Genomic DNA, 23046 nt, shown 5'->3' on the forward strand with positions numbered 1-23046 from the left:
GATGGCATTTGCTCAGTTATAGACCATATGATTCGACTAGTTATAGAGATTTACTCATGATAATCATACAACGTAGCCGGGTTCTCTACCCACAACAGCTTCCACTCATCCTCCGACATCCACCGGCTCAAAGACTCAATCCAGGCCTTATCGTCAATCTGAAGGAACGCTTCCTCACTAGTGGAGCTCTTACCAGCCCGATCCTTATGTCGTTGTGTATGGGGCCAATCACTTCCCCAAACCACTCGCCTCGGGTTAGCATCCACAAAACACCTCACCAGCCAGCAGAGGTCATCATAACCTGGCGCCAGATTTGAACAGCGATACGGGGCCGAAAGTTTGATCCATAGGTTACCATTTCGGAGTGTCTCGCAAAGCGCTGCGAGACCGATGCGTTCTCCTTCGGCCAGATACGAATTATCCTGGATATTGGTGGTATGGTCATTAGCCCTGTAGCTACTCCCAGCTATTAAGGCAAAATGGTCCACCACAACTGGTACCGGGCACCTGTCCACCACGTCTCGCAGGCGTGGCCAAAACTCAAGATGAGGTTGCTGAATCTGAATGCTCCATCCAGGCCTGCCCCATCTTGCTAGCCTTGTGGCTGTAGCTTCGACCAATTCCGTTTGGAGTTGCACGTTGTCCATGGCCTTATGGCGGAAAAAGTCTAGTCGAACTGAGCGCACCCCAGCCTCGTGATATTCATCTAGAAGCTCATCTGAAACCGTTTCCGGGTCCAACACGCAAATACCCCGTGCCTGGCCGCGGAATTGTTCCAAGTAGTAAAGAAGAGACCTGCAGTCAGGCCCATAAGAGAGGCCATGCGCAATGCAGACATGGTCGACTTCAATTGACTTTTCGAACTTCCGTAAATCTTCGAGCGAGGCGCGGGCGGGTGTGAAGTGTCGACCTTCTGCGAACGGAAAACGGTCCGGCTCGAAGATATGATGGTGAGTGTCCCATGCACCTGATGGAACCGGCTTCTTTGGGAAGCTGCGGCTGTCTTCGATAGCTACACTGCCCATGATGACGGTCTTCAGACTCTCAATGGCTTGAAACACGCGAAAGAAGATGATGGCCAGCTGGAGAAGCTTAGCTGTATGGGCAGTTACTAGGACCTCGAAACTTTGTGATTAGGGAAAGAAAGTTGACGAGATATATAGTAAGTATTTATGTCATGTAATGGTATATCCTGACCCATTTATATTGCTTTGCTGCGAAGCTAGTGAGTCCTTGGCTCGGCAGTGAATTTACAGTCCGATATAGGAAGTTATTGAAGAGCAAAGTTGTTAAATCCAACCCTCAGTTGCATAGCAGCGGCCACCTAAGCCTTGTAGTTAACATGGTGTTGCTCATATTTCCTCTTAATTCCTCTTGATGCTTTGCATAGATCAACTAACTACTCTACACAAACGGCGGGTATATCCGAAGGCTTCGGCAAATGGCCGAGCCGAGAGTCGGAGTCGGAGTCCGTCCTTTCCCACCGCAATTGTGCCGTTATCGCATACATCAAACATGAAAGGTACCCGGAATTGAACACTAATAATTGTGGCTCAAATCCGCTTTGTGAGGACCAAAGTTAGGTGATACTGAAGAAATCAATTGGTCGAATTGCCCGACAATCCAGCACATTATAATGCTATCCGATCCGAAAGATATCATCGCGCGTCTGCAACAGTGGGGTGCCTGCGATGTGAGTATACACTTTCCAGAATGCAGCTAGGAATAAATTTCACTTGAACCAGATTCACTGTGGTAGATCAAGAAATCATAGCTCACTAGTGGACCAGGTTGCCGATGGCCTATCCAAGCTGAAGTATCCCAATGGCGGCTTCCTCGAAGGCCTCACCATGTACTCGCCACAATTCCAAGCTGGTGAAACGAAGATCGTCGGCCAAGCAATGACAGTCAAGTTTGTTCCTAAATCGGACGTTTCGTCTCCAAAAGTGCAAGGAAACTATGTATATAATCATAATATTCTACTAGAGTCTATGCACAACACTAATCGTTGCTTAGATCAACAAAATCCCTCAAGGCGCAGTGGTCTTCATCTCGCAACCTCTCCCTCAAGTCAACGCTGTCTACGGCGGCCTCATGACTTTGCGTGCTCAGGCACTTAACGCAGCTGGTGTCGTAATCGACGGGCGTGTCCGCGATCTGAACGAACACCGTGCGCTCAACTTTCCTCTATTCGCAAAGTCGGTGGGTACAACTGCCGGAGGCGAAGTATGTCGCCCTTCGGAGGTGAATGTACCTGTTCGACTCAATTCCGACAACCAAGATGCGTGGATTAAACCCGGTGACTATATTATCGCCGATCTCAACGGAGTTGTGCGACTTCCCCAGGAGCTTGCGGAACAGGTTCTTGATGCTATTCCGGCTATTGCTGATGCGGATGCAAAGTGTGCAGAGGCTATTAAGGCAGGTCGATCTGTGGAGGAGGCTTTTAGGGAATTCCGTGGTCGTTGAATGGAGCCATGAATAGAGAATCTAATTACCGCTCTGTCTTGTTGAACTACAGTCCCGAAAATGCAAACTAAATCAATCATGTACCTGTTGCTCACCCTGGTGGAGAAGAATATGTATGCCTTCAAGGATTCATAGTCAACAGGCATCAAATAAACGACATATAGTAAAGGGTAGCAATATATATGAAACATGGCAGTATTCATCCGTTCACTTTGAGTGATGACAAATCTAAACATAATCCACTCCAGTGGCACAATGACAGTACTTTGATGGTTATAGAAGGCAATGTATACCAGAATCCGGCACCCTTCATTTCGATACTTAACCGTGCCTGTAAATGGAGAGTTACAGCTATCATAACTCTCACAAGATTGGGAGTCAGCCCTATGCAATGAAGCGGAACTCTTCCCTACGCGTAGCACGCTCTTCCTCGGTGACTCCCAACACCTGAGCTTGACTTCCGCCCTTCATTTCTTGCTCCACTGTTGTCTCTCCCCGAGTGAGACGTTTGTTTGCACGAAGCAGAACCATTCGCATAAACAGTGTGAGGATAATGACTGCTAGACTGAATGCAGCGTTCACCGACATAGCAAGGACGTATCGCGGTGCCGAGCTATCTGGGTATAGGTAAGAGGAGAAGATCTGTGATTGTAGAATAACGTTAGTTTGGGATCTTGATCAGGGAAACGCGCTTGGAATAGAATGCTCAAGAATAGAATGCTCACTTGAGATAGATTGCCCACTGCATTAACGAAGGCTACAGCCGAGGCACGTTTTATGCGAGGCCGAAGCATTGTCTTTTGAACCCATGCAAGAAGCACGGCGTTTGACCCGTGGCCCCCTGCCACCATAGCAATCATCGCAAAGTATCGAGCACCGGTATTGAGTGTAGCAGCAGCGATGACAAATCCAATAATGGCTAGGACCAGCGGCCAGATGATATGAAAAGAAGAGTTCTTGAGTCGGTCGGCCGACCAGTTATTCACGATGGAGATCAGCAGCGCCAGCATGTAGGGCGGAACGGTCAGCAGAAGCGTATCGACGCGGTTAAAGCCTAACGTCTGAACGACGGATGGGAAGAAGTTGGACGTGGCGCTCGCCACTTGTATGCAGAGGAAGGTCAACGCAAAGATGTATAGTCGCCAGTCAGCTAAGGCACGTCTAAAGCCGTAGCTCCACCGTCCATCATCTTCATCAACCTGACCGGCATCGGCAATAAGACGCCACTCAGCAACTGCGCGCTCCGTCGGACTGAGCCATCGTGTATTACTGGGCCAGTCAGGTAGAGTGAATGCCGCACAAAACGCAATAAACACGGTCACTGAGCCTTCTATGATGAAAATCCAACGCCATGACTCGAGGCCACGTACTCCGTTCATACCGCTCTCAATGCCGGCTGCGATAAGACCAGAAAAGGCACTACCCAGCTGAGACCCAGAGAACAAGAACGCACTGCGCACGCCCATCTCGTCACGTCGGTACCATGATGAGATTAAGAACAATGCGCCGGCTAATATGTGTTAGTAGTGAACAAAGGATGCAAGACAGGAGAGCATTAGAAGTGGAGCACCTACGGTAGAAGGCAGCTTCCACAAAGCCAAGAAGGAAACGGAGGGCATATAATCCCCCGGCGTTGTGAGTCGCACCAACTAGAGCCGAAAGCATACCCCAGATAACCATAACACTTGGGAGGTACCAAGATGGACGCATCTGAGCTAGAAAGACGTTCGACGGTAGTTGCATTAGCACGTAGCCGGCGAAAAGAATAGCCACTGCTGTAGCATATTGTTCGCTTGTCATGTGCAGTGACTTAGCGATACCAGCAACTTTCGCCGCGGCGATATTGTTCTGTACACCGGAGTTGCAAGTATTAGCTAGAGGAAAAGAGAAAATTGACAATGAGGAAGGAGATGTTTATTTGTCCATAATCACTATGGCGTATTGTTGAGGGACATGGCTAGTCATTTCGAGAACACTTACTCGGTCAAGGTAGTTCATCACAAACATAATCCACACGGAAAGCAGGAGGCGGACATCAAGCTTACGCTTCAAGCTCTTCTCGGCGGCAGCAAACTCTTCTGGACTCATTTGTTGCGCGGCTGCCACTCGGTTGTTAATCCCTTTCTCCGTCGGAACGGCTTCCTCCTCATGTTGAAGCGACTGTTTCACTTCGTCTGACATAATGAGTATGGGATAGAAATGATGGATTGAAAAGAAATCAAAAGATGAGAGAGACGTTCCTATGTTTATCTGAGGAGGGTCTGACTCCTGAGCAAGCACACATAGGAACTATGATCAAGAAAACTAGAAACCTCCAAGGCTGGCATAGGCACTCTTATAGTTCCACTTTACCATATGTACCCCATGCCTAGCAGAATGCGGGGAAGCCAAAGCACGGAGACGGACATTCCCTAGCTTCGTAAACCTGGCCGGTCTCAAAGGGGATGTGAGTCTGTGATTTTCTGCTTGAGTCTACAGCGATAACACCGGCGTTCAAGGAGGGATCCGTGTACGTTGTGACCCGTGGGTACTTTATCCACTAATAGCGATGGAGGAACTGTTTGAGTACGGTAAGGATATGCCCTCTCTCTGTACTTTTAAGGCACTATTGCAGCGCCGTACAAAATGTGTTTAAAGCTAGGTCTGTCTGCATATAATTAAATCTACGATTTGAGTATGATCGATTTGGTCAAAGAAATTCCACTAAACCAGCCATCTGCTATCACTTCATGACCATGGCACTATATGAACAATAAGACTGAGAAATGTCTGACTTTCGAAAGGGCGTATACCAGAATTGACCACTACATGGCAAAATTGACTGAGGGTTTGAGAAGGGAGCTACGCGTATACCAGCTGACACACTATGACACAGAGAGTGCTAACAGCCAGCCTAATTCCTAGTTCCAATTTTTATAACTTAATCCGAACTTTATGCCGTATCTAAAGATTATCAATATGGGAAACGATCTCGCTCAAGCGGAACGGCGACGAACCGAAGCAATCGCACGGGACTTAACCGCCAGATCCTTCGCGACGGCTACAGCCCGAGACACGCTGGGGAAGAGATTAGCTAGCCCACACCGTGCTAGAGGCATATTCTTATACTTGACAGAGCCCATGCACAATCACATTTGGACAGTGATTCGCTCGCCATAAACTCTCGCGGACCTTTGACTTCCTTACCTTACCAGCGCTGCTCCCTAGAAGCTAGAGTCTTCCGCGGGCCACATTCTATACCAGCCTTCCCGAATACCGCATTCTGGTCCTGCGTTGCACATCTTTACTTCATCTATAAACAAAAGCCCAATATGACGATTGTTCACATAGGTAAGCCGTACTCTCATCTCACTCCTTGGCGTTAAACACAAGATTTTCCTCTGACACTGCAATATCAGTGATGTTCAAGTTTCGCCCTGAGGTGACACAAGAGCACAAGGACACGTTTGTTCGAGAGCTCAAAAAGCTGAAGGAACTAGACTGTGTCAAAGGGCATCGTCTAGTAGTTGGAGGGCCGTCTGTGACAGACCCAATTGAAAGAAGCAAAGGGTTCGAAATTGCGCTCCTCAGTTTTCACGAGAATCTCGCAGAGCTGCAGAAATATCAAGCCAGCAAAGAGCACCATTGGTACGTGACACCCTTCGTAATGATATAATATCATTTGAGAGAAATGTGCTTATTCTAGTTCATGAGAATAGGGTCACCAGTACATATATGTTCCCTTACAAAGAGGACCTGGTGCGCTTTGACTTTGAAGTGGCTCCAGAAGATGAATATATGTGGCATTTCTTGCCTGTGAAGGGCATGAATGGGGCCAACAGCGTCAACGGTCAAATAGAAAATCAGTGAGATACTTTAGATGTTCATGTAATACTTATATTGTGTCTGTGGAGGTAATCCTAAGCGAGCCTTGTTCTATCTGAATAGACAAACAGTTCTTCGCATGCTATTAGATCATTTTAATGTACATGTATGGTAAAGCCACTTGAAAGTTGTATTTTCTGGGGCAAAAAGGACATATAACTAGAAGTCCATTAGCTTCACTTATTGCAGCTGCGCATAATCCCCAATCAACTTAGAATGGACTACGATAATCACGGAAAGCACTTAGGCGCTGTGCGCTGGCCAAAATCTTCTGCAGGAGGGTTCCATAGTCCCAACCGATGGCAGCCGCTGCCATGGCAGTCAAGCTGGCCTGATCCTCGCGCCCGGGACGACCAGGGCCAGTCATATTCTGTATTTTAAACATTCCAATTAGCAGCTAAACGCAAACAAATAAACCAAAGTTTGGTGACTTCAAAGTATCTTACCGGCTTCATGTTGATATCAAAAAGCGCAAACTCCGAGCCCGCCCGGAAACGTCGCACGTCAATTCGGATCGGCGCCGTTGCTCTAATGAGCTTGGCGACGCCTTGACATTCTTCCATCACCTTTCCATATGCTGGATCTTTCATCTCCTCGTTCGTCACAACTCGGGAGTTTGCCGTCACCGCGACAGACCCATTGTACAGAGCAATGCCATCCGCATGGTTGAATCTCGTCACAGGCAGCATACTCCAGTGCTCCGGCCGTTCCGGCGATGGCGGCATAACTGTGATGGTAGCCTCCTCGCCTGCTAGGTACTCTTCTACCATGATCAGAGGCGACTCTCCGAGAAGAGCCTCGATATGTTGCTTAAGCTGGACGGGGGTATGGCATAGCTTTACGCCATGGCTACCGCGTCCGCGAACGGGTTTGCCCACAACAGGGAAGCCTTTGATTGAGCCGACAAACTCGTCGAGGTTATCAGACTCGGTCACCAACCATGAGTGTGGCAGAGTGTAACCGCCTAATGAGCGAAGTTTATCGTTGAGGAATGCCTTGTCGTCGCAGTTTTCTACCAGGCCAGGCGGCTGACCGACGACATATAGATCCGACGCATAGGACGTCAATTTCTCAGATTGCTGCAGCGGGTGCGAATCAAATAGGATTGTATTAGCCCACAAATGAGTAGCGCCGTTATTGACGGCGGAGACGATGCCTTCCTCTGTATCTGAGAAGCACCAGCCTTCATGTTTGAACACTTGTGGCGAGACATCGGGGGTAGTTATGTTGATACCCTTTGACCTCAATGTGTAGGCAATATCTGCTCCTGAGTCTTGATAGCCTGTAGGAGTTACATTAGCTCATGACGAAGTGTGTTGACCGTGCCGATGGAGCCACTTCCGAGTCAGAGAAGAAAATGAAAATAAATTCAAAGGGAAGGACAAGCCCGACAGGGTTTCATTGTAGCAGACATTACATGTACTCACCACCTGGTTTACGAGGTTTACGAACCCCGTTAATGATTGGAGGGTCAATATCTTGGAATAAGACAGCCACTGTTGGGCCCCGGCTGCTGTACAGTCGCCGGCCGACGATCCGTGTAAAGCGCTGTGGGTTCAAAGACCGCAAAGGTGTGGCACACTTAACAGCCATACTCGATTAGAAGCTGGTAGCCCGATAATCACTCTGAATAACAGGATCAAAATGAAGCAAGAATAGGAAACGGTTCTCAATCTTTGCAATGGCACCATCCAAGAAATTAATGAATCGGCGCGTCGTCGGCTAAAATCCGACGGCAAAACAAGTGGAGTCAATTCGGCTTCGGTCCGTCACCGTCATCGATCTTCCCCTCATATCCGACTTCTGCTACATTATATTTCCCCCTCAGTATATACGAAGTCCTACTTATACGTTGCTAGCGGCTTAAGCTCTGTAACTTACAGAAAGTCAGTGCATTCTACCTCCAGTCAGCAATTCCTATCGATAGCAACTACTGCACAATGGCCTCCGTACGTTGTCCTGAGTTTCGGATGATCCGATATACTAACAGCTACGAAGGCTCGCTACTATGCCGATCCCACAGCCGCTGGCCAGTTTGCCTCAGAGCTCTTGGTGAAAGCGGGCCTTTCCCCGGAAGATGCCAAGTCAATGGCCGACTGCTTGGTCATGGCAGATGTTCGGGGTGTTGTAGGTTCCACTACCATGACTCTTTAGCTGTTTGTGCAGTGACCCGTGGCCTTACTAACTATGCCCTAGGACACGCATGGGTTGGCTCGTTTGCCTCAGTACCTGGACCGTGTCAGCAATGGCCGCGTCAAGGCAAGGCCAGAGTTCCAGTTGACCGAGAAAACACCTGTTGTGGCTCAGCTAGACGGTGACAATGGCTTCGGCTTCGTTGTCGCCACCAGAGCAATGGAGGAGGCTGTAAAGCGTGCAGAGATTTATGGTATTGGAATGGTGACTGTCAATCACTCGAATCATTTTGGCATGGCCGCCACCTATGTGATTCAGGCCCTGGAGAAGAACATGATCTCTCTTGTCTTTACTAACTCCGCGAAGCAGATGCCTCCTTTTGGTGGTAAGGAGACTCTTCTGGGTATCTCACCCTTTGCAGCAGGCGCTCCTTCTAACAACGAAGTTCCTTACATCCTGGACATGGCGCCTTCTGTCGTGGCGAAAGGAAAGATTCGCCGTGCCGCCCGTCGCGGTGAGTCCATTCCAGTGGGCTGGGCCTTGGACGCAGACGGTAACCCGACCACCGATGCCAATGTCGCCTTAAATGGAAGCATGGCACCGATTGGTGGTCCCAAAGGCTCTGGTATTGCTATTCTGATGGATGTCATGTCAGGTGTCTTGACAGGCGCAGCTTTTGGTGGTGAAGTCGGAGACCAGTACAAGGACCCGAAGCCGCAAAATGTCGGACATTGCTTCATTGCCATCAAACCTGATATTTTCATGAGTACCGATCAATTCAAGGCTCGTATGGACACTCTGGTACAACGTGTTCATGGCGTTACGCCTGCCCCAGGTTTCAGCGAAGTGCTCTTCCCCGGAGAGCCAGAGCACCGCCTTGGTATGCAGCGCCGTCAAGAAGGTATCCCATATGCGGATGCTGAGAAGCAGATGTTCCTTGAGATTTCTAAGCAGTACGGTGTTTCAGAGCTTCCACTATCTGAAAGCCCTCTTTCCCTGGCCTGAAAACCCATCACGTATATAGATTAAAACATTACGAGTATACCCTCTCAATATTTAAATTCCCGAAAACTGCACTCCATCACGCATTTGCATTTATGCTACTATAGACTCCAAACTACAGTGCCAAAGCAGGCCCTTCAGTTATGTACCACATACGATTGGACTGACTCCCACCCAGTTTCGAGCGCATGGGATTGAGAGATCTTTCTGGTTACCTAAACACACGCTATGGACGTGCCATGTGTCCTAAAATACATTGTAATGTGTTATTTACGCGTTCACCCATATTACAACATTACAATGATTCATTTGTCTGATGTTTCTCTTAGTGGGTCAAGTCCGGCCGAATACCGGTCCAGAAAGCCGGACCGCAACCGACGGCCATGAAGCCATAATTGACCCACACGCGAGCGAATATATGCCGCGGCCGAGATGTACAGTCGGCTGTAAGCTAATATGTGATATAGGTACCGTATGTTTGTTATCAGTTCACGATCTTGTAGAACTCCCACCCTGTAATATCTTTCCGGCATTCATAGGGCAGCCACTCATACTATTCCAACATGAGTAGTGACAACGACACATACCCCGCCAGCAACCTGACCTGGCGGATTCTCAATCATGCCAATCAGAACCAGTACGCCGTTGGTGCATATAACTGGTAAGTGATGCAGTCCGCCTATATCTACAATACGACGCCTAACACACATCCAGCTACAACAATGACGGAATCATGGCCGTGATTCGGGCTGCCGAGCGCCAGCGTTCAGCTGCCATCATCCAACTATTTCCCTGGACTATGCACTTTCAGGGACCAGAGTTCATTCGTTACGTTGTAAGAGCTGCACATGCAGCTGCTGTCCCGATCGCAGTCCACCTGGACCACTGCATCAAGCCAGAAGATGTGGAACTGGCGCTCTCTCTACCTTTTGATTCCATCATGGTGGACGCCTCTACGCTCGATGAAGAGGCCAACATCCGCTATTGCAAAGAGATTGTAGACCGAGCAAGAGCTCTCAACATCACCATCGAAGCGGAGATGGGCCGCATTGAAGGCGGCGAGGATGGCTTGCCCACTGTGGACATGGACGCGGTGATGACCCGTCCGGAAGACGCTGAGACCTTCGTGCGTCGGACTGGTGTGCATTTTCTGGCCCCTTCCTTTGGGAATATTCATGGTGGTTATCCGGCTGGCGGGGCAGAGAAAGCGTGGGACCTTGGGCGGTATGTACACAGCCATTTGTTTCTCGGAGGGGCTTTTGCAAACCATTCCTTCTCAAATCTCCGCATGTCAGTACGGATTGGCTAATTCTCACCCTGCTGGAATTCCAGTCTTTCGGCCATTGGGAAGCTGGTTTCAGGAACTACACCACTAGCCCTTCACGGGACACACCCGGTGTCTGACGAGCTTTTCCAACGCACAATTACATGTGGCGTACGCAAGATTAATCTTAACCGTACCGTGCGCGATGACTACACAGACTTTGTGGCTGAGAACGCTGGCTCACTTGAGTTGACCGTCCTCCAAATGCGCGGAGTCGAAATTTATGCTAAATCGGTTGAGAGAATGATGGATGTTCTGGGATCATCAGGACGCTATTAGCTCTGAGGTTCTACTCGGATATGAGCTACTCTGCATACTGAGTGATACTTGAAGTATGAACAGCTAATATTGAGATGGTCAAAGAATCAAAACTTTGGAAAATACAATATATATATTTGAACGCAGACTTCATTTCAACGGGCAATATTTGACCAATGACAAACCAGCCTTATTTTTTCAATTATCGATTTTAGATGATAATAATATGACCCTAAATCGAAGACCTTCCATTAAACATGAGAAGTTTGCAGTATTTCATGTAGGGTATGTCGAAGGGTAGGCGCACGGGATTTAGCCGAAACCCGTGCCTGCGGAGACATGATTTACGCGGCCCGATATCATCGGAGCTGTAACCGATAACTCCAGTTGCCTCTCCGCATGGCCTCCATTGAATCTATTGTCCGACAGATTTTGATACTCATGCTGCAGTGATAGTGCATGTTGACTCTACATGTCTGCCTCACTCAATTCACCTCTCCGACGCCGTCCACTGGCGTGTGTGCGATGCCGACGGCGGAAAGTCCGGTGCGACGGAGGGACACCCGCGTGCTCGAACTGTGCCCGAGCCGGAGTGGAATGTTTCGAGGGAACTCCTGGATCAGCGGTGTCTAAGAGGTAAGACTCCTCTTGTCAGAATTGTTCGAGTCTACTTAATCTTTCTAGTCGATTGCAGTACCTGGAGAATCGCGTGCGAGAACTGGAGGCCCGCGACGAGATTGACCCCTCGGCAAATATCCGAACGCAGCCGACACAGTGGCGCCAAGAAGACCACCACAGCTGTGTCTCTCCAACACAGGTGCCACAACAAGATGTCCGCCACCTAGGCCCTGCGAGGGCTATTCATCTGGCTGATGCCCAGTCACCTCTGAGTCGGACGGCACAAACAGATGATACCCCTGGGGCCTCCCCGGCGGTCTCGTCGTCGAGCCGAATCACTCGGGACCAGCCACTGGCCCACGAAGTGGGATTACTCTCTTTGACTAACGCCAGCGATCCCAAGTATTTGGGACCGTCATCTGGAGTTACTTTCGCCCGTCTGATTTATGAGAGTGTGCCCCAGTCACAAGGACTGCCATTGGCGTACTCGCGACAGAATGATCAAGACCCAGGGTTAAACGACCCCAGTCAGGGTCCTGTACTGTGTGAAGCGTTGCAGGTAGACTTGCCTTCTATGGCGGAATGTCAGCAGTACGCCGAGATGTATTTTGCTGCGTCGACATTTTACCCTTTCATATCTCAGGATGTCTTCTATACCCTTCTAGGGCAAGTGTTTCGCCTCAGCAAGACATCGACCTGGGAGAGTCGACTTCCCGTGAAACTAGCGCTGGCACAGGTATTCCTGGTCTTTTCTCTCGGTGCAAGATCTCTTGAAATCAAGCTATCTGGAACCTTTGGCTCTCGGGAGCTGTTTGCGACGGGCATGTCTTATGGCACGCAGATAAAACTTCATGATAGCATTGAAGGAGTCCAGATTCTCTTGCTCTTGGTGCAACATAGCTTTTATAGCCCGGAGGGGCTTAATGCGTGGTATCTACTGCATACTATCCTCGCAAGCTGTCTTGACCTTGGGCTGCAGCGCCGTGATAATAGTGAGTTACTCGTTCCGACGTTTCATTGGGAGCTATGTCGTGTATTCAGGATTCGACACAAACAATGGCTAATCTACGTAACTATAGGTAGTAAGGAGAACGAGCCTTTATACCAACGAAACATACGGCATCTACGCAGTGCAATCTTTTGGTCAGCATACTCTATGGATCGCACCCTGACTACGATACTCGGTCGCCCGCTTACATTGCGCGATGAAGCGATCGACAGGGAATTCCCCGGATTCGACAACAACGACGAAGTTGAAGAGGCGGCCACATGCTGGGACCGGAATCCTAGTGCTCAAGAAGCAACATCGATCTCGGGACGGGCCCCAACCTCGTACACTGCCTGCATCTACTCTCTGCGCTTTGACCGAATCGTCGCAGAGATTAAGCTAATGCTGTATCGAGTCTCCAGATCACCCAGTCGCTTCCCTTGGCCGACAGATGTAAGTGCATGGCAACAGGAGGCGCAAAGAGCTTGTGCGGCTCTTCTCCAAGAGGTACAAGATCACCAACCGGGTCGCTTGCAGAGTGGCTCCAATCCACTCTCGGGGGTTGCTGTTCAACGACTCGAACTCAAATACCATCAATGTATTATGCTCCTCTATCGCCCGAGCCCGCAGATGCCTCGGCCTGGCCTAGATGCTGTTCAAGAGTGTTTCACTAGTGCCATGGAGATTATTGCCATCTATGCGGACCTGCATCGCTTTTCGAACATGGAATGCTCATGGCTATCAGCGCATTCAATATTTGTGGCTTCAATCACAGTACTGTATTGCGTCTGGACATATCCGGTGGTCCGCGGCACAACACCTATGGATGTTTGTCTAAAGCGAGCGGAATTGGCGCTCCAGTTGCTCTCATTCCTGGGACAGACGTGGACGGTTGCACAAGAGGCGGGTCAGAAGTTAGCGAAGCTGGTTAGATCTACTAGCGAGGCATACGATGCTATGACCGGTGCTCCGGCTGAGCCTCAGTCACTCGACGGTACGGCCTGGACTGGTAATGATCCGACGGGCTTCGCACAGAGAAATCAAGACAGAACGTATCCGGCTCAGGAGGGGTCTGCCATGAACCCGCCTCCAGCTGATGGAAAGAGTTTTCTAATCGATGAGCTCGGAATACTGCGCGATCTTTTTGATCTCGGGTGGCTCGATGACGTGCCCGATGGAAACCAATCGTTTTTCGGACTCCAGACGGACATGGCATAAGCATTTTGACTTTACACCTTTGCCATAATTTGCTCTTGAGTACAAGTGGCAATAGGTTCCGCCATATACATCTGAGTCACTCGGCTACGTAATCTCTCCGAGGTGCCATATGCGTATGTGGGTTGCCTGCGTCTCCAACTCCAGGGACGTCGCTTGACCAGTGATACATACAATCTGTACTTCTCTCAGTGATTGAAACACAGCAGGCGATGCCCGTAACACTAGGCGATCTGTTATAGAAGTCACTGAATCAATCAAGTGACGTTTGAAATCAGTCCAACGTGAAGAAGTCTGAGCCTCGCCTCTGTGGTTCTAAACTCCGACGACAATCGTGCAACCAGCAATCAGTTGATCATCCGATGTCTCCTGCTTGGCTAGCCATTACTTGAAAATTGTCGCCTCGCGGGCATATTGCTCGAAACTACGGGACACTTCCAAGTCAAGCCCGAGTTGCTCATATTTGACAGAGATAAAACCCCATGCATTGTACATGGGACGTGTAGTCGTTACGGTTATACGCAGCGGAATCAATGTGCATGCTTATGACCTTCATCATCTACTGTTTCTCCACGGCGGAATGGATAACAAATGGTCATATCCGACCTTCTTGAAAGGATTCTCAGTCTATCGCCATTCTTTCCTTTGTCATCATTCTGGTACTCACAACGTGTTAAGCATTCTTAACACGCGCCACTCCTTCTATCTTGAAAGGTTAAATGATTAGGATAATGAACACTAATTAACGTCGAGCTATGTTGAGAAAGCACAATTAATAATTGAAGTCACTTGTAAAACCTCCTCTAATTACTGGTAAAATAATTAACTGCCAACACCGGACCAAGACCAATCTCCTTCTCCCACGCATCAAGGTCATACCGCATGCGATACCAATTACTCAAGTTCTGACCATCCGGCGGTGCATATTTCTTTCCATCGAATTTCTCGGGCTGCTCATACAGAAAGAAGACATACCGATGCGGCGAGCTACCCGGTGGCGGCGCAGGTCCGATATAGTTCGCCACAAACGGCTTGGTCACTTCCAGCTGGCCGTTGCTGGCTTTGAGTCCCGGCTGGATCCAGTGGAGGATAGGTCCTAGCACGCCGAAGGAGGGAAACGGGGCATCAATGTCAAGGCTAACGACCATGTACGTTGCTGATGGGGAGGGAACTTCGAAGGAGAGTGTCGGGTGGGATTGGGCGTCTTAGGTTTACACTGTTAGTTGGTCCTATGGATTCTCTGTATGACCAGGTGATTATACCAGCTTTAGGGATATATTGGCCTGGTTTCACATTTGCGTGAGGCCCCACTGTCAGGCCAAGGATCTTAGTTGGGTCCTGGTCGATCAATGCGAGGACGGCCTTGACGCTTCGGTTCTCAGGCATGGTGGACAATAGATGATAGATACTGCAGTGTTTGAAGTGGGACAAGGCTTGGCGACAAGGCTTATCTATATAAAAACGAGTGATGACGAAGATGCCAATTGTAGGGCATCGTCGGAGGTAAGAAGTCTTAAGTCCATAGCGATGGCCGGAGATAAGCTCTCTGGAGGCCTAAATCCGAGTACATTCGCATATTTTATAACAGGGAATCGAAATCCACCGCCCTTTTCCAACCTGTCACTATGCGCGTTGTCTATCTGTTCAGCCATTGGAAGCATATCATATCTTGAAGTGAACGGTCTATTCTGATCTACAAAGCAAGCTATGTACATACATACCCCAAGCTGAGGTCACTGCCCGGGCTGGTCAATCCTATAAAGCAATTTAGCGGTATTCAACCAAGCTTCATATTCGACTTCTTCGGCCGTCGTATCGTAGTGGTAATGTCCACCCATCCCATGTGTCGAGAAGCAATGTGTGTGCTCCATCCGTAAATCCCAGCTCTCCGAGTCTACCGAGTGGAATACTGTGAGACAGATCAACGGCGCCGACGAGTCATAAAACTTGAACCATTCGTGATCAGGGCCGGGACAAGGATCGCGACTAAAGTCAGTCATGACATGGAGTTTGGTCGTCCCACTACGAACAAGGAAAACGCCGCCGATGCTGATCGGCTGCCCGCCGTATTCGGTTTTCAGTGCGTGTTGGATCGCTTCCGTGAAGTTCAGGTCGCCTGTTCGGCCCTTCGCCCGAATATGAATTACGTCTCCTGGTAGGCCTTCGGAAGCGAACAGGTTGGCCATCAAGCCGAAATCTTTGGAGTCGTCGGGCACCTTGGCCAGATGGCATTGTCCCTCTTCATTGACCTTTGCGTAGTGCGTCTCGTTTAGCCACTCGCCATCATGCCCGCGTGCCAAATTCGGCATGAGTTCGGAATTCTGCCCGACTACGTGAAATGGACCAGCGGCTGCACCCAAAACAAAGCTTCGCGGCCGCGTTTCGATCATTCGCATAATGGTAGGCAGCGAGTACTTCTTGTCCAGGCGTGGACAGGGCCGGAGGTGTGGAGGTCCACCGACATCTGCAATACATTCGCTTCCACAAAGGCCTTCACCAGCTAGATAGAAGGGTGGCTGACGCAGATCGGGACATGGAACAACATTGGCCACGACATGGCCAAAATTCCGGCTCAATCGCTCACCAATGACTTGGCTCAACTCGCAGAGAGGAGGCGGGTTGAGTGCGAGCTTCTTGACTGGAAGATTGGTATCCATTTGTTGGTTCTGGATTGAATTGGTAAACCTTCTGCAGTATACATAGGCGGTGACAAGATTGCAGTTTCAAGCAAAACTTCTCTTCCCCAGAGATTGTCATAAAACCCCGCACGCGCCTTCCTAGGTAGGCCTAGCGCATGGGACCTATGCTTTGCGTGGTATAAAGAGTCCTTTTGTCCCTGGCTTTGACCATCTAGTGAGCTATTACGCCCTTCATTTCAGGATCAAATTCGTATAGATAGTTCAAGTACAGCGGCCTGAGTCGAGTCGACGAACAAGCTGGAAATTGTGTGAGGCTGGCTCATAGTCAAATACTGGACTATGAATCTCTATCCCTAGAGACAGTAGAAGGACAGGACATCACGAGTCATGCGAAAAGCAACACAGACTTTCCAAGGCACGTATTAAATTATGAAAACATAAAGATGAGAGGAAGGGGATAACGACCATATATCCTGCTGTGGAACAAATGTAAGCACCCAGGGAATGCATCCTACTTTAAACCTAACTATCATCCCATGCCTGGGGCTATCATCTCTCCAGTTCGCCAGGCAGTAACCCCAATCCTCCAATGAGGTGATGCATTGCCGATGAGTATGGGATCACTGTCTCTAATAATAGGGAAAAGATCACATCCTTGAGTAGTGGGGGACCACTGGAAAGCCAATGTTATAAACCGGCCGTACCCGGTGAAGTGCATAGGCTCGAGGAATGAGTACTGAAAAGTATGATAGATTCCTTCTGGGAGTTCAGGGGTCTAGAAGGTCCCTGTCTGGAGTAAATAGCTAATTAAACTGGCCATGACTAGCCTATAAACGAGTCCACCGGACACCTAGACTATAACCGCTAGATTACCACCAACTTCCACCGCCGCTCATCCCATAAGCCACACCCCGGCCTTGGGCTACTTCTGGAGAAGGTGACAGGCTAATTAAACCACATTTTTCCAGCGCTGGAGGGCTAACTGTGGCGCTAAACCTCCAGGGTCAAGGCCAAGAGGCCCATAGCGTTGTTAGTGCACATATGAAATGGTAGTGAGTGGTGCTATACTGCTTTCGCGTTTCGCCCCATGCTCAGTCCAATAGTTAAGAGGTTATCATGCACATGTTGATCCGAGCGGAAATACCAAGATCAGCCTTGATAGGCTTGGAAGAGTCGGTTGTATACGGCATCGCTCTTCTCTACAGGAGTCAACCTGGCCCCCAAAAGATCTGCAAGCTTGGCGCAGAGGTTATGTTGCAACTCTCTTCACATTAAAGCCTCAGTTTCCCCTGTCAATCAGTAACTAGTATTCTTTAGCTAACTTTCCCTCCGCTGATATTCGTTCCACCACCGATATGACCCACTACAGTGACTATTACTTCACCTCGAATCTGACCAGCTATACATGCCCAACATTCAATAATTTGCAATGTCAGCCCCCCAATGCTTGTGCTCGTGAGCCGACGACAGGGAAACTATACTGTTGCGACTATAATGATGGCCTTGGTAATGTCTGCTGGTCAATAACTTCCGAGTGCGCCAATAATAACAGCACACGTTTTTGTCGCAATGGGGATCGCACATGGTGTTGTCTTTATGAAACGTTTGTCTATCTTCCCATTTCCGCCTCCACTCTTGATGATAAGCATTCTGACAGAGGGTACAGCGAGTCGTGTACCGAGGCGGACAATCAGGTTAATATCTGTTGGAACAACGAACGCAGCCCGCTCGGAAACATAAGCAGCCAGGCGCTCAAAGACACATACTCCTCCTTGAGCGCTGAAGCCCCGTCCGCGACCACCTGGGCTTTTGATCCACAGTCATTGCTTCCTGCTACCTCCACATCCTCCACACCCTCCACACCCTCCACCTCGATATCTACCCCCAGCAAAACAACTGCCGTGACTACCTCCTCATTCAGTCCCAACTCCTCTTCGCCATCCTTATCCGGTGGTGCCATTGCTGGCATAGTGGTCGGAGTCGTAGCTGTGGTCGCAATCGTACTGGGAGGGGCCGCATACCTACTCAAACGGCATCGCCGGCAACAGAATCCCACTCCTGGAGTATCCCCTGCAGAGTTACTAGGTGTTGAGGCACGACCAAAGGAACACCGCTATGAAGCCGATGGCAAGCCGATACATTCACCAAGACCTGTAGAATTACCAGCGAGCCGTCAGTGACTATACCCGAAGCGGCGTTTATTGCGACTGGAGTATACACTGTTAGCAATCTGCATTAGCGCTGGAGCAATCTTTATTCATTGCCAGCGTCCGCTCAGTCATATATTAAGACGCTGGGGTTTAATTTCTTATTTGACCGGTGGTATCTAAACTAGGCTATGATCGGTGCCCACTGGTCGGCCAGGTCAATCCTGTAATGTTGGTGACTTGTTCTGGAGAACAGGTGACCGCCTGTAACCCCCATCACTGCTCAAATCTCCCGAGAATATGGTGTACGTTTGTATACTTTTCTGTGTAATTGTCGGTTGAGCATATCAGGGCCAAAATCCCTGATCAACTGTTGTAGCACGGCGGACGATAACACCAATACGCCCAGTCGGAACAGGTTCCAGCACAATTAGCAAAGCCCACATCCACGAGACATTCATGATCAATACATACGATACAATAGACAACTATTGCAGCAGCTTCCCTCTGCTAGCCAGGGCACGGCCACGTCTGAATGACAGGACCGCCTTAGCGCCCCCTTGGCTCAAACCCAAGCACTCATGTTCAAAGAAGCGAGATTGGATACGAGGAACACCAACCCCAAGCTGGAAATGTTATTGGTCGGGTACTCCTGGCATATTTTATGGTCAGTATCTGGTGCTTTACCAGGAACATTGCACAAGCTCTTTATGCCTTTATCGTATAAATATTTCCTCTGGGGTTTAGTTCTTCAATCTGAATAACATATTTCTCCCGTGAGCATTGGGTGTTTATTTCTTGACCTTTAAATCGATGAGTAGTATATATAAACTTTAACACAAAATAATGGCTTATTGCTAATCTTTCTGGAAGAACTATGTAAGCCTGTATTGGTTTCCGGATACATATTTATTGTTCCAAGAACCTCCTAAGCTTCAGTGTCTTCTGTGGCTTTCGCAATGATCCCGGAGTACAGTACTGCTGCATCCCTTCACCGCCCACAGTCTTGGGTGGCAGAGTCTGGATGACCGCCTTCCCCTCTGGGTAGACGAATACTGAATCTCCTCAACGGCGACATCGACGACACCGACAACATCGACTTCCTCCAGGCAACAAAAGACAGTATCGGGTTGGCGCGAATGATGGTGGGGCTTTATTAGATAAACGCAAAACACCTCGGCTTCGTTTTTCATTAAGGTTACATCGACCAGCGCGCTTAATCCCCACCGTTGGAAAATGCGGGATTAAAATCTTTTTCCAGAGCAGTTAAAGATCAGCATTTTCGTTGATTCGGTCCGCGATGAGGGTCCACCGATGCAAGATAGGCTGCTAAGTCAGGGCCGAACAAATGTTCGGCCCAGCCTCTCTTCACCGACCGACGATTGAGTGAATTTTGGATGTCCATTGCCACCACAAAAAATGTTCGTAGAATGGACTTGCAATCCTTTCGCAGAACAACACGGGCTAGGGCGGGTTGATTGAATGGGCTTCTTGGTTCAGGAACAATGGGAGCAAGCCCTCCCGAACCAGGGATCTCGGATCACAGCCATGGGCATGAGGAGGATTCCCTAGGCCAACCTCAAACGCCACCACCCCACTGTCGGGTCCAACATACAATGGCTCTTATTCACTCACAGAGCTTGGTATTCACTAAAAGGTCCACTTGGTTTGCCAGTGACCTTCCAAAATCGGTATTTTGATCTTGCTGGTAGCAACTCCGCATCTCGCGGACTATGGAGATATGCCCACCATGCTTCTATCTAATCCAATGCCGATGCGGTTACTTTCGTCATTGCTTCCCCGGACATTGACCGACGGAGTGACACAGCGGCTTTAGTTGCATAATTACGCATGTGCGGATGATGCAGGCATCTCGTCTTATCGAGCATCCACCGGAGGAGAAACGGCCGGACCAAAACCCGGCGTGATGAAGTGGTGACTAGTATCGCAGCTACAAAAGCTTAGGGAAATATGTGCGGCGATTGCTGTCATAGGGATTCACTCTGCGCTCCCATTCTTGGTAGTCTTGACTTATTACAGCTTGTCGGCAGTTCATGGGTTTCTTATCATTGTGCCTGAGCAATCACAAGGAGCTCCCTTTTCTGGATTTTTCTTGGCCTTCCCCATGGAAAGCGTTTTCCTTTGAAACTCCCCGCAGTTTCTGTTAGCCAATGTCGGGGGTATCCACATCGTATGCGGTCATCGTCATTGCCCAACATCCTTCGGGCGCGGGATTGTTTCCATCTCGTGAGATTTTGGGTTTGTTTTACATGAAAGAAAAGCTCGTGAAAAGATCCTTTGGTGGGGCCAAGATGCCATTGGACCGTCGATTATTTCGTGGAACCTGTGGCCACGGTCAGTGCCTCCCCCAGTATCCCAGAGGAAAGGTCATACAACGGCTGAAAATGCACTGAGAATAATCTGCAGCAAGCTTCAAATCATGTCGCGCGCACGCGACATGTGCTGCAGAACGGCCAACCACGTGTTTTCATTGTTCCTGTAGCCAAGATGTCGCCAAGTTGCCAAGGGAATCCAAAGTATCGTCCGAACGTGTGAGAGATCGTCGTTCCGGCACGCGGAGAATCCGAGTGGGGCCTGCATCTGATATACGAAGCAAGGGACGGAATTGTGATATGCTCCAACCTCGACGAACCGGGCCGACAGAGACCCCCAGCCCGAGGATAAATAGGAGCATGGTTCCTTGCACAGAATAATCGTCCCTCTCGTTGCGCTCTTCAGCTGGTGTATGCTTCTCCGTTACGCTTGCTAGATTGACATCATGCATCTTACTTCTTTGCTAGTCACGGCTGGCGTGGTGGCTGCTGCACCATCCTTCAGTCGTCGCAGTGCTGCCTCTCACAAGCCCAATGTCACCAACATCCAGGTCGGCCCCCGGCCGTATTTCCTTGTTGATGATATGGACGAGGGCCCTTTGAAAAGCAAGCTGGAGTCCTGCGCAGAGAAGCCCATTCGCCATGCTCCCCAATTCTCCATCGCCCATCGCGGTGGCCCGCTGCAAATCCCCGAACACAGCCGCCAGGGTATGAAGGCTGCTGCTCGCATGGGCGCTGGCATCGTTGAGTGTGACGTCGCGTTCACTAAGGACCGAGAGCTCGTTTGCCGTCACTCCCAGTGTGATCTCCATACCACCACCAACATCCTGACCATCCCGGAGCTGGCCGCCAAGTGCACGGTTCCCTTCCAGCCGGCCACAGATAGCACCCCAGCCAAAGCCAAGTGCTGCACATCCGATATCACCTTGGCGGAGTTCAAATCGCTCTGCGCCAAGATGGATTCCAGCAACTCGTCGGCCACCACCCCCGAGGAGTACCAGTATGGTGGTCCGGCCTGGCGCACGGAGCTCTATGACACCTGCGGCACCCCCGTGGCACACCATGAGTACATTGAGCTGATCGAGTCCCTGGGCCTGCAGTTCTCGCCGGAATTGAAGACTCCCCAGGTGCCCATGCCGTTCCAGGGTAACTACACCCAGGAGATGTACGCTCAGCAGCTCATCAACGATTACAAGCGCTACCACATCAACCCATCCCGGGTGTGGCCTCAGTCTTTCCTGGATAAGGACATCTTCTACTGGCTTCAACATGAACCCGCCTTCGGCAAGCAGGCCATTTATCTCGATGAACGCACTGACACCCCCGAGGGTTACAAGGCTGCTGTTGCCAGTCTCCCCGAGCTCGCCGAGAAGGGCGTCAAGATCATGGCCCCCGCTATCTATGCGCTGTTGAACGCTACCGAGGATGGCGAGCTCGTGCCCTCCGAGTATGCCGTGGCCGCCAAGGAAGCCGGTTTCGACATCATCACCTGGTCTCTCGAGCGATTCCCTCCCCTGGCGCAGGCAGCTGCGGAAAGCGACTACTATGTACAATCGTTTGCGTCCGCGATTGGCAAGGATGGCGATATGTACCGCATTGTCGATGCGCTCGCGCAGAAGGTCGGCGTCCGTGGTATCTTCTCCGACTGGCCCGCGACGGTTACCTACTACGCCAGCTGCATGGGATTGAACTAAGGATGCTCTACCTCGATATTCACGGTCGGCGACATTGTCATTGTACGATTAATGTATAGATTTATGAGTGAGAACAAAATGTCTATTGCACAACAAATGTACAGCTTAGTTTCTCCGGTTGTCCCGGTTTAATACAAAGATTGTTGATTATACTGAAGGTCCAAACCTAGAATCCGCGTGGCGTGATCCGCACACATAGAACGAGTCCAGACTTGCTTATTGAGCCTGTCACAAGAGCTTCTGATCCATGGTCGACGCTCAACCCCTCAACCTTATGAATCCGACATCCGGAAGCTAGGGTTGGAGCTGTCACTACCCAATGCGGTAACCCTCTAGCCACTGACATCATCACAACGTGCACC

At 49.8% G+C, this 23046-nt stretch overlaps 12 protein-coding genes across 12 annotated transcripts; 7 read left to right on the plus strand and 5 right to left on the minus strand.

Moving 5' to 3' along the window:
• Positions 1 to 50: 50 nt before the first annotated feature.
• Positions 51 to 1093, minus strand: BDV37DRAFT_295977 (uncharacterized protein; the record flags this gene model as incomplete). The annotated part of the gene is made up of 1 exon (XM_032090008.1): positions 51 to 1093. The coding sequence occupies exon 1, from the start codon at positions 1023 to 1025 to the stop codon at positions 51 to 53; it is 975 nt and encodes a 324-aa protein (XP_031945825.1). The 5' UTR covers positions 1026 to 1093.
• Positions 1094 to 1616: 523 nt separating this feature from the next.
• On the plus strand, positions 1617 to 2469 carry BDV37DRAFT_295979 (RraA family protein; the record flags this gene model as incomplete). Its single annotated transcript, XM_032090009.1, has 3 exons — positions 1617 to 1693; positions 1791 to 1961; positions 2017 to 2469. Exons 1-3 carry the CDS (start codon positions 1637 to 1639, stop codon positions 2467 to 2469), a joined length of 681 nt encoding a protein of 226 aa, XP_031945826.1. The 5' UTR covers positions 1617 to 1636.
• A 384-nt stretch (positions 2470 to 2853) lies between these two features.
• On the minus strand, positions 2854 to 4650 carry BDV37DRAFT_268511 (major facilitator superfamily domain-containing protein; the record flags this gene model as incomplete). Its single annotated transcript, XM_032084200.1, has 4 exons — positions 2854 to 3111; positions 3195 to 3979; positions 4044 to 4317; positions 4450 to 4650. 4 exons carry the CDS (start codon positions 4648 to 4650, stop codon positions 2854 to 2856), a joined length of 1518 nt encoding a protein of 505 aa, XP_031945827.1.
• Positions 4651 to 5780: 1130 nt separating this feature from the next.
• Positions 5781 to 6318, plus strand: BDV37DRAFT_278995 (Dabb family protein; the record flags this gene model as incomplete). Its single annotated transcript, XM_032086217.1, has 3 exons — positions 5781 to 5799; positions 5868 to 6096; positions 6168 to 6318. 3 exons carry the CDS (start codon positions 5781 to 5783, stop codon positions 6316 to 6318), a joined length of 399 nt encoding a protein of 132 aa, XP_031945828.1.
• A 137-nt stretch (positions 6319 to 6455) lies between these two features.
• On the minus strand, positions 6456 to 7978 carry BDV37DRAFT_238746 (uncharacterized protein). Its single transcript, XM_032080878.1, has 3 exons — positions 7761 to 7978; positions 6780 to 7615; positions 6456 to 6703 (listed from the first exon to the last, which is right to left on the minus strand). The coding sequence occupies exons 1-3, from the start codon at positions 7924 to 7926 to the stop codon at positions 6545 to 6547; spliced, it is 1161 nt and encodes a 386-aa protein (XP_031945829.1). The 5' UTR covers positions 7927 to 7978; the 3' UTR covers positions 6456 to 6544.
• Positions 7979 to 8223: 245 nt separating this feature from the next.
• Positions 8224 to 9471, plus strand: BDV37DRAFT_295981 (Ldh family oxidoreductase; the record flags this gene model as incomplete). The annotated part of the gene is made up of 3 exons (XM_032090010.1): positions 8224 to 8282; positions 8332 to 8460; positions 8530 to 9471. The coding sequence occupies exons 1-3, from the start codon at positions 8274 to 8276 to the stop codon at positions 9469 to 9471; spliced, it is 1080 nt and encodes a 359-aa protein (XP_031945830.1). The 5' UTR covers positions 8224 to 8273.
• A 560-nt stretch (positions 9472 to 10031) lies between these two features.
• On the plus strand, positions 10032 to 11071 carry BDV37DRAFT_278998 (class II fructose-bisphosphate aldolase; the record flags this gene model as incomplete). The annotated part of the gene is made up of 3 exons (XM_032086218.1): positions 10032 to 10129; positions 10183 to 10692; positions 10801 to 11071. The coding sequence occupies 3 exons, from the start codon at positions 10032 to 10034 to the stop codon at positions 11069 to 11071; spliced, it is 879 nt and encodes a 292-aa protein (XP_031945831.1).
• Positions 11072 to 11522: 451 nt separating this feature from the next.
• Positions 11523 to 13874, plus strand: BDV37DRAFT_278999 (fungal specific transcription factor domain-containing protein; the record flags this gene model as incomplete). The annotated part of the gene is made up of 3 exons (XM_032086219.1): positions 11523 to 11686; positions 11735 to 12660; positions 12748 to 13874. The coding sequence occupies 3 exons, from the start codon at positions 11523 to 11525 to the stop codon at positions 13872 to 13874; spliced, it is 2217 nt and encodes a 738-aa protein (XP_031945832.1).
• Positions 13875 to 14674: 800 nt separating this feature from the next.
• On the minus strand, positions 14675 to 15257 carry BDV37DRAFT_279000 (YbhB/YbcL family Raf kinase inhibitor-like protein; the record flags this gene model as incomplete). Its single annotated transcript, XM_032086220.1, has 2 exons — positions 14675 to 15075; positions 15134 to 15257. 2 exons carry the CDS (start codon positions 15255 to 15257, stop codon positions 14675 to 14677), a joined length of 525 nt encoding a protein of 174 aa, XP_031945833.1.
• A 326-nt stretch (positions 15258 to 15583) lies between these two features.
• On the minus strand, positions 15584 to 16528 carry BDV37DRAFT_295987 (PTD012 family protein; the record flags this gene model as incomplete). The annotated part of the gene is made up of 1 exon (XM_032090011.1): positions 15584 to 16528. The coding sequence occupies one exon, from the start codon at positions 16526 to 16528 to the stop codon at positions 15605 to 15607; it is 924 nt and encodes a 307-aa protein (XP_031945834.1). The 3' UTR covers positions 15584 to 15604.
• Positions 16529 to 17865: 1337 nt separating this feature from the next.
• BDV37DRAFT_279002 (uncharacterized protein) lies at positions 17866 to 18690 on the plus strand (the record flags this gene model as incomplete). Its single annotated transcript, XM_032086221.1, has 1 exon — positions 17866 to 18690. The coding sequence occupies one exon, from the start codon at positions 17866 to 17868 to the stop codon at positions 18688 to 18690; it is 825 nt and encodes a 274-aa protein (XP_031945835.1).
• A 2608-nt stretch (positions 18691 to 21298) lies between these two features.
• On the plus strand, positions 21299 to 22833 carry BDV37DRAFT_173834 (glycerophosphodiester phosphodiesterase family protein). The gene has a single exon (XM_032079383.1). The coding sequence runs from the start codon at positions 21437 to 21439 to the stop codon at positions 22682 to 22684; it is 1248 nt and encodes a 415-aa protein (XP_031945836.1). The 5' UTR covers positions 21299 to 21436; the 3' UTR covers positions 22685 to 22833.
• The last annotated feature ends 213 nt before the right edge of the window (positions 22834 to 23046 follow it).

This window comes from Aspergillus pseudonomiae (genome assembly GCF_009193645.1).
Source record: "Aspergillus pseudonomiae strain CBS 119388 unplaced genomic scaffold BDV37scaffold_6, whole genome shotgun sequence".
Lineage (NCBI taxonomy): Eukaryota > Fungi > Ascomycota > Eurotiomycetes > Eurotiales > Aspergillaceae > Aspergillus > Aspergillus pseudonomiae.

Coding starts and splice junctions, on each gene's coding strand:
- BDV37DRAFT_238746 (XM_032080878.1), bottom strand. CDS start 7,926: ATGGCTGTTAAGTGTGCCACACCTTTGCGGTCTTTGAACCCACAGCGC. Junction 7,616..7,760: donor TAAACCTCGTAAACCAGGTG/GTGAGTACATGT, acceptor TAACTCCTACAG/GCTATCAAGACTCAGGAGCA. Junction 6,704..6,779: donor TTGATATCAACATGAAGCCG/GTAAGATACTTT, acceptor TTTAAAATACAG/AATATGACTGGCCCTGGTCG.
- BDV37DRAFT_173834 (XM_032079383.1), top strand. CDS start 21,437: ATGCATCTTACTTCTTTGCTAGTCACGGCTGGCGTGGTGGCTGCTGCA.